The sequence below is a fragment of the Eschrichtius robustus genome, chromosome 17 (genome assembly GCF_028021215.1).
Source record: "Eschrichtius robustus isolate mEscRob2 chromosome 17, mEscRob2.pri, whole genome shotgun sequence".
Classification (NCBI taxonomy): Eukaryota; Metazoa; Chordata; class Mammalia; order Artiodactyla; family Eschrichtiidae; genus Eschrichtius; species Eschrichtius robustus.
The window spans coordinates 4,265,553-4,281,638 of NC_090840.1; the positions used below are offsets into that span (position 1 = coordinate 4,265,553).

General features: G+C 46.1%; 1 protein-coding gene across 1 annotated transcript in view; it reads left to right on the forward strand.

The window, feature by feature from the left end:
- The first annotated feature begins 7,018 nt into the window (after nt 1-7,018).
- The window catches only part of XKR4 (XK related 4), a 352,195-nt gene continuing 343,127 nt past the window's right edge, over nt 7,019-16,086 (forward strand). Inside the window, exon 1 of the mRNA XM_068526221.1 lies at nt 7,019-7,869. Within this exon, the coding sequence (XP_068382322.1) occupies nt 7,019-7,869 (851 nt within the window). The remainder of the gene's footprint in view (nt 7,870-16,086) is intronic.

Sequence of the window (16,086 nt, forward strand, 5' to 3'; positions counted from 1 at the left end):
CTCTATTATTTGACAGCAAGTCACTAAGTGCCGGTTATATTCAGGGAGAAGGGTGGGGGGAGGAGTTTAGCTCCTTCTTCTGAAGGGGCGCCTATACTTTCAAATTCTCCTATTTTCCTCTCAAGCACCAGTATCTAATACAAATAAAACTCTTTCTTATTCAATAGTATAGTATTTTGAAAATTTTGTCTAAGTGCTTGTATGGAAATGATGTATTTTCTGCTTTTTTATTGCAAATGTACATTTCAGCTATGTCAGGGTTAAGTAGGTTTTTATTGGCTGGCTTGGGGACTTAATCACCATTTACCATTTTGTGCCTATGGGAAAATGCGTTTTAAGACCTAAATGACTACTAACATACTTCAGAAACAAAACACACTTCCCAGTCAGAGGCTATTATAAAATATAGAAAGAAACCCAGGGCCCCCTCTTTCTTTCTGCATCAAATCTAAGCTTGTGTTCCCAGCTTTGGAGACACTTCATTCCAGACCCTAAATTACATCCCATTCTATTTCTTTTACTCAGCTCGGGTTGCCATGCCAATTTGGAAATTAAAATATTTAGGCAATTCAACCCTCTAAATTCCTCTCACCATTTTTGGTAATTGTATCCCTCAGCACTCATCTGCTCTTTCTCCAACTGCCTTCTAATATTTACATTCCTTAGCTTTGCTCTAAATTTTGTTTAAAAGCCCATTTTTTGTTGATTCTTTTAGCATTTCAGAAGTCTCTATGGTTTTGCAGCTCTGCCCTTTTGAAAGCCACGGTTGTAGTTCTAATGTCATCAGAAGAGGCATAGACTGTTTGTCTGGAAAACCTGTTCCAGAATATTTATCAAATGCCTGCTAATGTGTCAGACACGGCATTCGGCTCTGGGCACAGAGTGGACGTGGAGGGCTGGTGGACCATCACAAACCACCAAGGGTCTTGCACAAGGTCCCTTACTTCTCCACTCTGCTACCAGAATGGTCACTCTAAAATGGAAAACGAGTCGTGTTTCTCTTGTATTTTAAATGCTTCAAGAGTCTTTATAGTTTTGGAGAAAAAACACACTACTCTATATAAACTAGATAACTAATAAGGACCTACTGTAGAGCACAGGGAACTCTACTCAATACTCTGTAATGACCTATATGGGAAAAGCATCTAAAAAGGAGTGGATACAGTATATGTATAACTGATTCACTTTGCTGTACACAGAAACTAACACAACATTGTAAATCAACTCTACTCCAGTGAAAATTAATCTAAAAAAAAAAACCACAACACTGCATTTCATGAGCGAAGTCTGATGGGACCACGGAGCGTGTGCCAGGGGCTTGGAGCCTCAGCTCACAAGGGGTCCTGCCTCCCTAGGATGCTTCTCAACTCCCCACCCAACACCTCCTCATCCTCCAGCCCTGCCTGGCCTCCCCTCCGTGCCCTCACCCCTGTCCCATTATCACTGCTGTCCTCCATCCCCAGACACCCGGGCTTAGAAGTGGGGAGTGCAGGGCTCAGGGGTGTGCCCCATGGCATTTCAGGGTGAGGCGAGGCCATGCCCCCCCCCCTCCTTGGGTAGCAGCACCGGGTGCATTCATCGGGGCCTCTCACCCCCCACCCCCCAGGATCCACGGAGTAAGAGGGCTGCGACCTCTTGGGAACTGCTTGTCTGCTCTGGGCGGGGGCAGAAGCCCGTGGGAGGGGAGACTGACTCCCCTGCCCGCAGCTAGGGTCCTGCAGCATCATTTTGCACTGGGCCCCCCAAGTACGTAGCCAATTCCGACGCGAGTAGATGAGCAGTGTAATCTGGCTTGATGTTTAAAAGGAGCTTTCTGACCGCTGTGCTGACTGTAGAAGTGGAAGGGTGAAAACAGGAAGACCAGTAAGGAGGCAAAAACTCCAGGTGGCAGGTAACTGGGAATCAAATCACAGTGGCATCAGAGAAGATGGTAAGAACTGATCAAATAAAAATAGATTCTGAAGGTAGAGCCGAAAGTATTCATTGGCAGATTAGATATGGGGTCTAAGAGAAAGACGTGGTCAAGGATGACTCCGTCATTTTGTCTTGAGAAACTAAAAGGACAGAGTTGTCATTAACTGAAAAGAGGACAGAGGAACAGATTTGGGGCGAAGATCTGAAGTTCAGGTTCAGACTACTTAAATTTGAGATGTCTATTAGGCATCCAAGTACAGATGTTGAGAAAGCAGTTGGGTGTATTCTGCAAGTTAAGGGGACATATCCAGGCTGGAGAAATAAATATGGGAGCCATCAGCATATGGGTGGCATTTTAAAACATAAGATTTCATGAAATTATCAAGAGAGCAAGGGTACATAGAGGAAGATTTGAGAACTGAGCCTATTTAAAGACAGAGGAAACGAGAGAGAATTAGCAAAGGCCCAGAATTAGCCAAGAAGCAGGCTCTGAGAGAGGGAAAAAAACAAGAGTGTGTGGTATAGTGAAAGCCAAGCGAAGGAAATATTTCAATGAGCAGGGAGTGATCAACTAGGTCAAATGCTGCTGAAGGGTTCACACGAGATGAGGGCTGAGATGTTTAGTAAAGTGGAAAGAGATGGCCTCGGACTTGGTGAGAGCAGTTTTAGTGGAGTGCTTGTTGGTTTAGTCAAGTGCGTTCAAGAGGACAGGTGAACGGGAATTGAAGAAAGCCAGGTTAGGCAACTCTAGAAGAAGTTTGTTGTAAAAGTTTTCAGAGAATTGCAGTGGTAGTTAGAAAGGAAATTGGAATCAAAAGGAAGTTTTTTTTGTTCAGTTTTAGTTTTTTTGGTTAGGTTGGTTTTTAAATTTATACGGGATGAGGGTAATCCAGCAGAGAGGGGAAATTGATGGTCATGGAAATTGGCGTTGAATCGCGCTCTTGAGCAGTGAGGGGATGGGAGCTGGTAAGCAAGTGGAGGGGTCCCCTTGTCGAAGAGGGGCACATGTGTACAGATGCTGGTCGGTGGGCAGGGGAGGTGCCGAGAGCTTCGTGTGTGGGCTCTGTTCGCTTGTGGTTGCTTCATTTTTCTCAGTGAGATGGGAAGCCGAGTCATCAGCTGAAAGCAAGGAAGCAGAAGGAGGTGTTAAAAGTTTGAGGAGGGAAAAGAAGAAAAGAAATAATAATGGAAAAGAGTAGGACAGCAAGAGGACTGGGAGGGCGCGGTGTGATCGCCGAGCAGGCCCAGGCTCCCCTTCAGGTTTGTGCTCACGCATCCAGGGGAGCCAGTCAGCAAGGCTGCCTTTTCTCCAGACACAGCCGGTTGCACAGGCTCAGGCCTGAAGTCGCTGGAGAGAAGGCTTGAAGCGGCATCGGTGTTTGGTCAAGTAAGAGGGACAGCAGAAATGAGGATGGGTTCCAGGGAGTGCGGATGGGGGTTGACCGCGGGATTTAAGCTGGGCGAGGAGAAAAGTCAGGGTGTGAAGGGGTTCAGGGACATGAAAGCCTGGCAGAATCGAGGCCAAGGGAACCTGAGGGACTGAGCTGACCACTTATGAGAGATTAGTCAGAAAGCGGGATGCTTGAACTTGAGATTACGAAGCTGTTGCGTGACGACATGGTTTAAGTTACGACAATGGGAAAGGATCTCTTAGATAGGATGGAAGACAAGATCATTGAAGGAAAGGCGATCACCATACTGATAGGCCAGGAATCTGTATTAAAAACCATCTGATTCTGTGCTCTGAGGAAATCTTATTTTAGGGAGAGTTGACCAGCTAAACAGAAAGTTTTAAAGTTAAACCAGAAAACATGAAGGGGTGGAAGAATCATGAACAATATGAACAGAAAGTTGTGTATCGAGTGTGCAGGACGCGGTGTCAAACAGTTTACATGCATCATTTTATTTATTCCTGGCGAGAACACTGGATGCTAGAGATTGTTAACATCCCTATTTTCCAAATGATGAACATGAGGGCCATGGGGGTTGAATACTATGCCCAAGCACACCTCTGTCTGAGTCTAAACTCTGAGCTTTTAGCCAATATGTCCATCTGCCTTGACAGATGCAGTGGTTATGATAGAGCAGGTGATCTTAAAATCTGCTTCCCGAGATGTGAGTAATAGACTTAGGGGATTAGAAACTCTTAAGAACACTATTGTATACAAAGTGCAGTAATATGTGTTATCTCATCCAATCCTCATTAATCCTGTTTATTAAGCAATTTGCCCAGATCATGGGACCAATAGGTAGCAGAGCCTGGATGTGAATGCCTGTTCTCTGACCTCCTACTCATGTACTTTTCCCACTTCCACCACTTTCAGGAGATGGTTCAGACAGAAACTTAAAAAAAAAAAAAAAAGTCTAAACGGTTTTGAATAAATATACTAATAAGGAGAGTACTACTAGTTATTTCTTTTTTAGAACCTAACAGGATAAGTCTCACAATTCCTGTTTCCATGGGAACATTAGTACAGAATGTAGCGTTCTTTCTGTTGTGGAATGTTCTCGCTATAAATCCATGCATCCATTCAACTAATATCTATTGAGCGAATAGTCTGTGCAGGCACTGTGCTAGATGCAGAGGATACAATTGAATAAGAAACATCCCTACTCAAAGGGAAACTTCAGGCAGCTCCAGGCCTCCAGAACCCCAGATCCTCTGCAGCCTTTTCATGTCAATGTAAGGCATTGCACTTGACCTAGAATACACCCTATCTCTTAGGACTCAGTTACCTAAGGAATCATTCCTCTCCCCAGTGGTTTGGCACAAAGTAAGATCAACTGTAGTGCCCTGGAGATGCAATCTTAGATTTGGACCTTGGGGAAAAAGAACCGGGGTGTTTTCCCAAAAAAGGATGGTCCTACTTCAAGACGGTCCAATATACATACATATTTTTTGGAGTAGAGTTGATTTACAATGTTGTGTCGGTTTCAGGTGTACAGCGAAGTGAATCAGTTATACATATACACATATCCACTCTTTTTTAGATTCTTTTCCCATATAGGCCACTACAGAGTATTGAGTAAGAGGGTCCAATTTTAAAGCTAGATTTAAAATACACCTTTTGCTTGGCAATCTAACTTGCTCCCGTGGCCCTGCACTGACCCTCATTCACCACTTGGCCATGCCTTGTGCTAGAAGTATGGGATCTGTACATACCAGGTAATGCTTATGGGCTCTGTGGCCCAACACCCTCCTGCCTGCCTGGGCCCAGGGCACCAGTCTGTAAGAATAAAGGACAGGGGTGGGCAAATTCCACTTTGATTAGGTTGGTGCTGAAATAGTGGGTGAGCTGTAGCACAAGACGTCCGGGGCGGCTATTTCTACATGCAGAGAAATGTGTGCACTTCCACTTCATAATGCTTCTAATTAAGAATGACACACATACTAGTTCGAACTGAGCCTGCTGTCTACAAGTAAGCGGGAGGGTGTCAGGGTTTGCCTCCAGATATAGAAGACCACACTGGTGCTCCTCGTGGCGGTGCAACACGTGTTGCCTCACTTCCCTCTGGGCTTAAAACATGTGAGTCACAGTACAATTTAAGAATTACACTCCTTGTTTCTTACATTTGCGAAAGTTAAGTGAGACAAATCAAAGTTTTCTTATCCAAAAAAAAAAAAAAAAAGGATCCAATACCTATGGGGTTTTCAAGAATCTTTTCAATCCGCAAAATGTTTCATATTCTCTTTATATCTGATTCGGGGAACCACTCCTATCACAGGTTTAATTTATTCGAGTCCTTTCTGCAGTTGCGGGACTCCACAGATCTGCGACTCCTATAGCTTTAAGAGCAGGTAGTTCTTGTCTGGAGCCGGGGAGGCGGCGTCAGCTCCCGGCTCCGCCACTCCCGGCCCGCGGGCCAAGGCACCGACGCCCGCCGCTGCCGGCCCCGCCCCGCCGCCCGCGGCGCCCAGAGCCGCCGCCGGGGGTGCTGCGCTTTCCGCCTGCGGGAGGACGCGGCCAGCACCGCCGCCGCTCCTCCGGGCTCGGCCGGTTCCCGGCCGCGGGGCGCGCGTCGGGGGACCGGCCCCGCGGCGCGGGCCTGGGCAGCGGAGAGCGGCCGAGCCGCCTCCTCACCTCCCCGAGCCCGGGCGCCCGGCCTACGCGAGAAGCCGGAGCCTTCGGGCCGCGCGCTTCTTCCCCCGAGGGCGCGGGCTCGGGGCTCCCTGCGGGCCCGCCCGTCCTCCGCCGCCCGGCTGCGCGCTCCGCGCCCTCGCGGGCCCTGCCGCCTTCTCCGTCCACAGCTCTCCCAGGCCGGGCACACCCACTGCCGCTGCCGGCCTTCGGGGCCCCGGCGTCCGAGTTAAACCCGGCCTCCCGACCCTCGCCGGCCGCAGCTGCACACCCAACCCCCGCCGCTGCCACACCCGCGGTCCCCCAGTCTCCTTCGACCTCCGCGCTGGCCGGACGCGGGGACCCCTCCTCTCTGCGCCCGCGCGCCCCTCCCCCGGGGTCGGTCACATCCCCCTAGCGGTCCCCGAAACCCCGTGAGCCGGGGCCCTGGACCGTCCGCCCCAGCCGCCTCGGCCGCGCATCCCGGTCCCGGCCCCTCCTCCGGGGCCCTCCTCCTCCCTCGCCCCTCCCGAGCCGGGGTGGGAGCGGCGGCAGCTGGAAGAGAAGGGATGAGGTCATCCTCTCCCTCGGAGTCAGCTGGTGGAGGAGAGGACGCGGGCGGAGGGAGCGCGCGCGCGGGGAGGAGAGGAATGTGCAGGTCCGAGGAGCGCGGCGGCGGCCGCTGCTCCTGCTGCTGCTGCTGGCGGCGGCGGCGGCTCGGGCGGCAGCCGCGGGGCCGGGACGGCGAGGAGCGCGGGCGGCGGGCAGGGGCGCGCGCCGGGCGCCGCGAGCAGCTCGGCTCCGCGCAGGCAGCCAGGCGGCGCTCCTGCCGGCTCCGGGCGCGCCGCTAGCCCGGCCCAGCGCCCAGCCCGGCGGGCGGCGGGCGGCGGGCGGCGGGCGAGCCGGCGCAGGAGCAGAAGCAGGAGGAGGGGAGCCGCGCCGCCGGGGAGGGAAGCCGGGGCGAGGCGAGGCGGCGGCGGCGGGAGGAGGAGACAGCGGGGAAAGGTGTCACATAAAGGAGGGCTCTTCTCCGCTTGGGAGGCATCATGGCCGCTAAGTCAGACGGGAGGCTGAAAATGAAGAAGAGCAGCGACGTGGCGTTCACCCCGCTGCAGAACTCGGACCACTCGGGCTCGGTGCAGGGACTGGCTCCGGGCGTGCCGTCGGGGTCGGGAGCCGAGGACGAGGAGGCGGCGGGCGGCGGCTGCTGCCCGGACGGCGGCGGCGGCGGCGGCGGCGGCTGCTCGTGCTGCCGCTGCTGCTGCCGCTGCTACTGCTGCTGCGCCGGCAGCGGCGGCTCCGGGGGCTCGAGCGGCCCGGGCGGCGGCGGCGGCGGCGGCGGCGGCGGCGGCGGGGCGGGCTCGGCGGCGCTGTGCCTGCGCCTGGGCACGGAGCCGCGGCGCTACTCGCTGTGGGACGGCCTCTGGATCCTGGTCGCCGTGGCCGTGTACTTCGCGGACGTGGGCACGGACATCTGGCTCGCCGTGGACTACTACTTGCGCGGCCAGCGCTGGTGGTTCGGGCTCACGCTCTTCTTCGTGGTGCTCGGCTCGCTCTCGGTGCAAGTGTTCAGCTTCCGCTGGTTTGCGCACGACTTCAGCACCGAGGACAGCGCCGCCGCCGCCGCCGCCGCCGCCGCCAGCTGCCCGCCGCCCGGAGCCGACTGTAAGACGGCGGTCGGCAGCGGGTCTGCAGCCGCGGAAGGCGAGGCTCGCCCTTCCACGCCGCAGAGGCAAGCGTCCAACGCCAGCAAAAGCAGCATCGCCGCCGCCAACAGCGGCGGCAACAGCAGCGGGGCCACGCGGGCCAGCGGCCAGCGCAGGTCTGCGTCCTGCTCCTTCTGCCTCTGGCTCCTGCAGTCACTCGTCCACGTCTTGCAGCTCGGGCAGATCTGGAGGTACCGTATCGGGGCCGGGGGAAGCGGGAGATTGGCTGCTGCTCGTGCGTCCCCACTGCTTTGCTTTTGCACAAGAAAATCGTTGAGGGTTGCTGTGGTAGTAACCCTAGTCACCCTCCTTCCGGGCTTTTTGTCTTGTTTTGTTTTGGTTTTAAATTTGTGATCACAACCTAGGGTGTGAGGATTAAGGGAAAGGCAGCAGAGTGGCTTTGAGCACTCAGCCCTTCTGTCTTCCCACACCATTCAACCAGCTTCTCTCTTTATGTGCTACACCCCCCTTCCCGCCCCGCCCCCCCCCCCCCCCATTTTTAGTGATCGTGCTTCTGTGAGTAGGAGAGGATTCCTATCACGTCTTCTAAAAATCCTTTTTAATTATGTTGAATTTGAGGTGTGTGTTGCAGTTTGGATGGCTTCTTTTGTTCCCTGAGAAAAATTGCTAATTCTAGTTAGATAGAGTTATTGCTGTTCAGAAGTACCCACATTTTAATTCTCACCGCTGGAGAAGTACTGTGCTTCAAGTAAAGAGCTTAGTAGGGACACACTTGTCTTTTGGGGGGACTATATATATCTATATCTATTTTTATATCCATCTCCAAATACCGGTAAGTACACTTTATGGGACCCAGACTTACTCTAGTGGTGCCCTTTCTGATTATCCTGCGGTATCCCCTCAGCTGATTTCTGGGATAACTAAGAACCCTTGGAAAAGGGTGGTGCGTCGTCTTGTAAACTTTGACCACACTTGGCATCTTCATTGACTTGCTTTGGTGCTTGTCACCTGATCTACCAAGTCTTTACACAGATACCACTTCCACTTACAAACTAGAGTACAAACTGGAATATGGTTCCTTTGGGCAGAGGGAGTCATCACTGGAACCGTCACAGCCTGGATTTAGGTATATAATGAAGTGATATGCTCAGGAATGCGTTTCTCCGGGTTTTATATGTTTTTGATAGCTTTTTGAAGTGATACTTTACAGCTACAAGAATTCCTTGTGTTGAAGCATTTAAATGCTAACATCCCAGAGTTTTGCTTTTTGGGTTTTTCTTCTTTTTTGGGGGGGGGGTGTTTAAAATAACTTAGTAAGTGTAAGTGAAATGAGGAAACTTCCTCACAAGTGCACTGATATGGGACTACACTCTGCTATGCCATTGTCCTTTTCAATTTTATTTGTAGTTATTTTTGTGATTAAAAAACCAAAATGATTATGAGTCATTAACTCTGCTACAACTCGGAGAATTTGTGGAACGGAACTAAAAAGTCCTTTTCTTTACGGTGAAGTGTAGTGTTTTCATTGAGAAGAGCAAGTGTGATTATTTTTCAGTCTTTTCCGGGACCATTGCTTTGTAAAGCAGGGTAAGCATTGCCACAGACAGTGACTTTTCAAACTGAGAAACTTTTTTTCCAAGCAGATACTTTCTGGTAAAAGTGCTATATGATATGCAGTCAGACAAACTGATGTTGGAAACTTCCATGCTTTGGACTTGAAGGACTTTTTGAAACGTCAGTTTAATGTGATAGCTATATTTTCCATGGTTGACTATTGCAAAGACTTGCAGCTTGGTGCTTTTCGAGTGTGATGAAGAGCTCAAAGGCTTGATTTAATTACTGAAATTATTTACGGGTTGAGATTCGTATGATTAGCAGTTTTAATCTGATAATGTGGTAAATGAAGCTTAACATTCCATTTGTTAACTTCTGCAAACTTCATGCAGGATTTGGAAATCACTCACTTTTACCTTTAAAATGTCTAGATTTATGTAAATAATGCAAACACTTCTCATTTCTATTAACTGAAGAACTATCGATGTTTCTTACCGATTTATACTTTATGAAAAATTGAATATCAAATTCTAGTTTACTAGACCTTCTAGACCAAACATTTTCCCAATTGAAACATGATGTTTAATATCTCAGGACATAAAATGCAGAAAGTGGGAAATAATTAGTAAAAGAAAAGGGCCTAAATACATCTCAGCGAGACCATAGCCACTGGGTCATTTGGCCACACAGCAAAGCTATGGAGGGGTGGGGGGCAGGGATGGGTAAGGTTCAGTGCAGAAGGAAAACCACAGGCTGTCAGACAAATGCATTCACCAGCCCAACCCTTGGAGAAACTATGGTCACACGCGGGTCCTTTTTGTCAAGCATTTCTACAATATTTTCCTTAAAGCCTTCAAAGTTTATTCTGCTAACACATGGTCATTTGGGAGGAGATATTATTTTTTTAGATATATACATATGTTTTTATATATTTATTTACATATTCAGAATAATGTATTTAATAATGTATATCTGAATTATCTAATCTTACTGTTCTTGGATTCTGGCTAAGATATTTGGAGGATGTTGGGGTAACTTGGTGGAAGCATGATCTAAGACTCAGCCTCATTTTCTCCTTATAATGTTAAAAACAAAGCAAAAAAAAAAAAAACAAAACCCAACACCTTTAACCTAATGTAGGAAATTGAAATGGGGTCAGAGAGTTCATGGAATTTAACACTCAGATGCATTCCGAATTCTTTCAGTTTCTCTGAGTGTAGAAGATTGGAATGGAACTTGGGGGGATGGGTGCATCTTTGATAATAAGCTGGTGAAATGCAGTTCATCTCAGATTATTATATTAGACGATTATCTTTGACCACTATGATTCCTTAATTAGGAGCATCCCTCTGCTTTTTCAAGCTTTTCTTTTCAATGCATTGTACACAAATGTTGCAGAAACACCAAGCTATCAATGGTTCAAAGCTCAGAGTTCATTACTCATGTTTTAACATGCTACTTTCTAAGATCAATAGAATAGATTTTATCTAGGTTGGTAACTGTTCATCGTATTTCCATGGAATTCAAGTTATTTTAGGTAAGGGTCAGATTCTAAAAGCTCTCTGTAGATAAAATCCTTTGAAATACCATCAAAGTGTTTGCTTGCTCAGAAATAGCTGTTTGAAACATTTTGGACAAGATTTGCATGTATTCATACATTTATTACAAATGCAGCGGCTGAAAGCAGTGGTACATATTCATTTTAATTAACGTTTACTAATGGAAAAATTAATGGCAGCTTTTAAAGTCGCAGGAGTTGATACTGGGAAAGAGCCGTTTGAAATAATGAAGTGAATTTTTGCTACCATGTGAAAAGAGCAATTATGACTTTAAAGGAACTGTGTCTGTGTATGCATGAGGAAGTACTTTTTTTTTCTTGTTCACATCATATGATTCCAGAAGTTACTAAGAGTGCAGTTCAGCCAGTGGGAATCAGAAACGCGCAATCAGAACAGCTTTTAGTCTTCATAATACCCATGATCAATTATATCTAGACGTCTTCTTCCTTCAGAGTTTATGACTTACTCTTCAAATGTGACCTGAATTTCTCCTACACATGTACACGTGTAGGTATGTACATATTTAGTTGTCTTCTAGCAGATAGGCACATGGTAAATGATAACTTCATGGATGGTAGAACGGGGAGTATTTTTACCATTTTTGGTTTTGTTTCTGAATATCTTATCGTGAGAGTCACCTGGTGGAAGAACAGCTTTCTTGTGTTTCTCATGCTTGATCCCCCACGAGGTATTAACACGTGTCCCATGTTGAGGTACTTGGGAAAATGACTGGTTAAGCAGAATTAAGCAGATCTGTCCACAGCAGGACTTTTCAGAGCCTTTACTTACTAAGCTGTTGTGCAGTTGTCAATAAGTTTTTAAAGGCACAGCTATTAAATCCTCTTGTAATCATGTGGCACACAAAGCACTTTGAGAAACATTGTTCTATGCCATTCTTAAACCTGCCCAAACAAGAATTATAATAACAAGAATTTTACGTGGCACTTTAAACATCTACAGATATCTTTATACTTCTCTCTCGTCTAAGCATTAGTACCTCTGTGTATGAGAAAGCTGGCAGAGAGATTACTCAAAGATTACTCAAGATTGCTTAAACTCAGAGAGATTAAGTAACTGGCACAAGATTACCCAACTATTATGTGATGTAGCTCAGAGTCAAAACCAGGCCTGTCTTACCCTAAAGTGTATTTTTTCTGGCTCAGTTAGCTACCTCCAAATGCCATTTTGGATAATAAGGTCAACAATGTATAAAAATGACAACTTACCTTCACTAAGGTTGGCAAAGTTCAAGAGAGAGCTGAGTTTAGACAAGTTAGGATGTTTCTCTAATACACACCAGTGGTTCAATGGCAGAACAGAGGCTGGAGCTCAGATCATCTGACCAGTGTTCCTCTTCCTACACCACTTGGACACGCTGAGGTTGTTGTAGTGGCATTAATGACTAAATGGCATAATGTATGTGAATAAGCAGAAAGTGCTTTGCAAATGATAAAAAATTCTAGAGATAAGGAATGGGTAGGAAAATAGCATACTGGGTACGGCTTCGAGTGTTGAAAAAGTACCTTATTGATTCTGAGTTAGTTCTGAATTCTGACATAGGTCAAGCACGATTGGTGCCCTTTCCTGAGTTTTTATTGAATGGTCATTTCCCGTATATCTGTGTTCCCTCTACTGCTTATTAATTTATCTATTCATCTGTATTGAGTACCTGCTCTATGCAAGGCACTATGCTAGTTACTAATCGTCCCAAGATGAATAAAGTACACATCTTCTTTCAAGGAATCTACTGTCTGATGAGGAAGATGGAACCGTAGACACACAATTTCAGTCCTGGGAAATAAGCACTCTGACAGAAACAGGAAACTCAAGCCACCTTAGTGGTTCAGGTAAAACTCTGGAGCAGGAGATGTTTGAGCAGAGGTTGTGATGGTGGGCAGGTCTGCTACTGGAATAAAGTGGAGGTTGGCAGTGAGGGCTTGGATATGACTGTGCAAAAGGGAAGAGAAGCAAGAAAGAATAAGGCAGGTTAAACGTGTGCTTCAAACGGAGAGAGTGATTGAGAGACAGTAGCTAGAGGTGAAGATGGAGAATTAGTTGGGCTGGACAATGAAAGGAATTTAGATTTTATTCTGGAGGCATTGAGAAACCATTGAAGGATTATAAGGATGAGGATTGTTGACAAAAGTGTGAAAACCTTGTTTTATTCAAAGGAGTGGCAGAACGTTGAAAGGTTCAGAGGAAATGTCCTCAATCCCTGTCTAACTCAATCATGTCCCTTTCATTCATAAAAGTCCATTGATTTTAAACGGATTGAGTGTGGATGTAATTGGAGCATATAAATAGGCCCAACATCTTGGGAGAGTTGTAAACAGATTGGTTGAAATTCATTGTATTTATACCAAAGTAAATTCTTGGCGAAAGTTTATTTTGCGTTACTTTTTGAAGAGATTTTCCTTAGGATGTGGTGGGCTTCTTCACCTTATTGAAATCCTTAGAAAATGGTTCCTTGTATTTGTGTAACACTTCAGTTTTCAGAGGGTTTCCACGTTTTCTTTCTTATGTGAGCCTCATACGCATCTTTGAGGTGACACATTTTGCCTGTGTGGAAATTGAGACAGAATTTTAAATGTTTTTCTCTTTAGGTCACGTAGTTCTGCACAGATTCTAGGCTAGAATTCAATACTGAGGTGGGAGGGAGAAAAAGGAACACGGGAAATTGTTGACGTAACTGAGGATGATTTGGTAGAAGAGAAACCCGAAAACTTGAGAGCTCTCTGGTACTGAAGGATTCTAATGTGGAAGAAACTTGCGCGTCAACCCTCTGGGACAAAATGGATAGGATCTACAGGAAGAGATTTTGAATTAATGTAAGGAAAACATTTTTAAGTAGTCATAAGGGATCCCAAGATCAGCTACGATTCCTTCGAAGTAACGAGTTCCTCATCACTGGAGTGTCTAAGCATAGTTTGGAAAACTGTAGGCAGAACTACGGTAGAAGATACTTTATTATACAGAGGGCTGGACTAGATCATCTTCCAGCTCTGAGATTTTATGACAGTTTTCTATCATTACGTGCTGCTCCAAACATAATGGACTAACCTTTGCTTTTTTTTTTGCACGAAAGAAGTAGGAGTTTGCTTGAATTACTGCAGCTGTGTCACTTTGAAATCTATTCATTGGTTATGGACCCAGTATCTTCCCTGGAGCATCAAAAATCCACACCACGGCCTTGAGTGGTGAGCTTGGTATTTAAATCTCTGAGTTAGCTCACAGATATAAATCCACATACAATCAGACAATCCTCTGTCCATTTACTTGGGTTTCTTTATGAGCTGGAATAATTTATGCATAAATCTGTGTGGTAAATATAACTACTTTAGTATCTTTGTAATAAACGCAAAAGTTGTAATTTTTCCATTCACTTGAACTATACACTTACAAGGGTAAAAAAAAAAAAAAATGTTACACTTATTATACCCCGTGAAATTGCAGGCTACTCTCAGAGCAGTTGCAATGGATGCTATCATTTTTGAATAGCGTCCACAATCCTTGGGTCAGTAACTGTGAACGTCTTTGCTCAGTCACTTACAAAAAAGTTCCTTAATGTTTGAATATCCAAGTACATGACGTCTGTTAAATATGTTCTATATTTTTACAGTTTGAATGGAATAGTCTACCAATGAATTTAAATAGCACCAGTCACTGAGTAACAGATGAATACTAGAATGATTCCCCTTTATGTGGAATCCTGGGCTAATCTGATTAGCACATTTCCTTGACTTGTTTTAGAATTTGAATAGCACACATTCTCAGCTCATGGAAGCAAGACTAGGTGTTAGAATCAGATTTATTACTCTTACGTATTATCAAATAGAAGGTGCAGTGTGCTGCTAGTCATGCTTTTCAGGTATAATCTTGGAAAATAGTTGGAAGATGTTGATGGATTTCATGGGGAAAACATTCAGTAATTCTCAACAGGAAGTATTCTCTTGAATGGCATGCGTAATTCTGACTACCACACCATGTGACTTCCTTCCAGCGGTATGATGGTGTCCTTGGGAACTGTTGGCATGGCCGGTCGGGAAGAAGGACCATGGGCAAAATCCTCAGGAGGTTACTCTAGTAGTTGTGGATCTTCCATGTGTAGGCATACATGTTCAGTGAATATTTGCTGATCTGAATGATCTGCAGATTTGCAGATCTGAATGATCTGAATGAAGCCCAGGGGTTATTATTTCTTCTTTGCATGAGTGTAGCTGCACTTGCTGCCTTGTTGCTTCTTGAGTTTGCTAATGGTACAGTGAATCAGAAAAGGTGCCATGTCATCTAGAAAGGATACAACAAATCACGCAGCTCTTTTGTAGGTTACTAGTGCTAGGAAAGTGGGGCTGAATTTCACAAAAAGTAGTTATCCTCTGAGAAAGATGCAGCTAGACACTTACCTTCACTTACCTGTTCTTGCTGGTAGAAAAGTCAGACTGGGGAAGCTTTGGGATAGATACTTTTCACTTAATTCTTACCTACTCTTGACCTTCTGAGAATACACCTGTGTACAGAATGATTTTGGGGATTTTTGGTGTTCCTACTTGTCTACTCAAAGAAAAGCTGTGGCTTCTGCTATTATGACGACCACGACCATCATCACTGTAATTGTTTTCACCATAGAACATTACTTCCATGTCTAGTGTATGTACAGAACTCATACAATTACTGATGGTGAGGGATAATAAAGATGGGTTAAAATGGAAATGGATCAGTCCAGAAATCCTCTAGAGGCAAGAGGTGGTGTGAAGGACAACGGTAGATCTTTTCTAACCCTGAGATGAAGGCAGAGGGTCACAGTTAGTGTATCAACGATGGATCTTATTTAGAGGGGCAGCTGCCTTTTGGGGAACTGGACTAAAGGGGGATCAGATGATTTGGCCACTTGGGGGCTCAGGCCCCCGGCAGTCACCTACTGTCCTGGGTTTACATGTGACAGCACCTGCCGATGGCCCCCCAAGTTTAGGTCTTCTTTTGGTTTCCTCCTTCTGGGTCTTAGTTTTCTGCCTGTATGATGTGATTAGTCAAAAATAGTGTCCAGGGTTCTTTCCAGGCTTAAACTTCTGATCCTGCTCTTATTATGAATTCTCTTTTGCTTGTCCAGTCCCCAGAGTATGTGCATCAGAAAGTCTGTTCTTCTAAGGCCATGACTACAGCACTGTGTAAGTCAGTCAAAGGGGATCTACAGGGGGTTTGCAGAGTTGACGATATTAGTGTCCGAAACCCAGGAATCGGTATTATATGTGGAGAGAGAATCTTAAGCTTATTTGTATAATGCAACTTATTTTGTATCATTTCCAAATTTTAGTTATCATCAAATTAAACCATTTT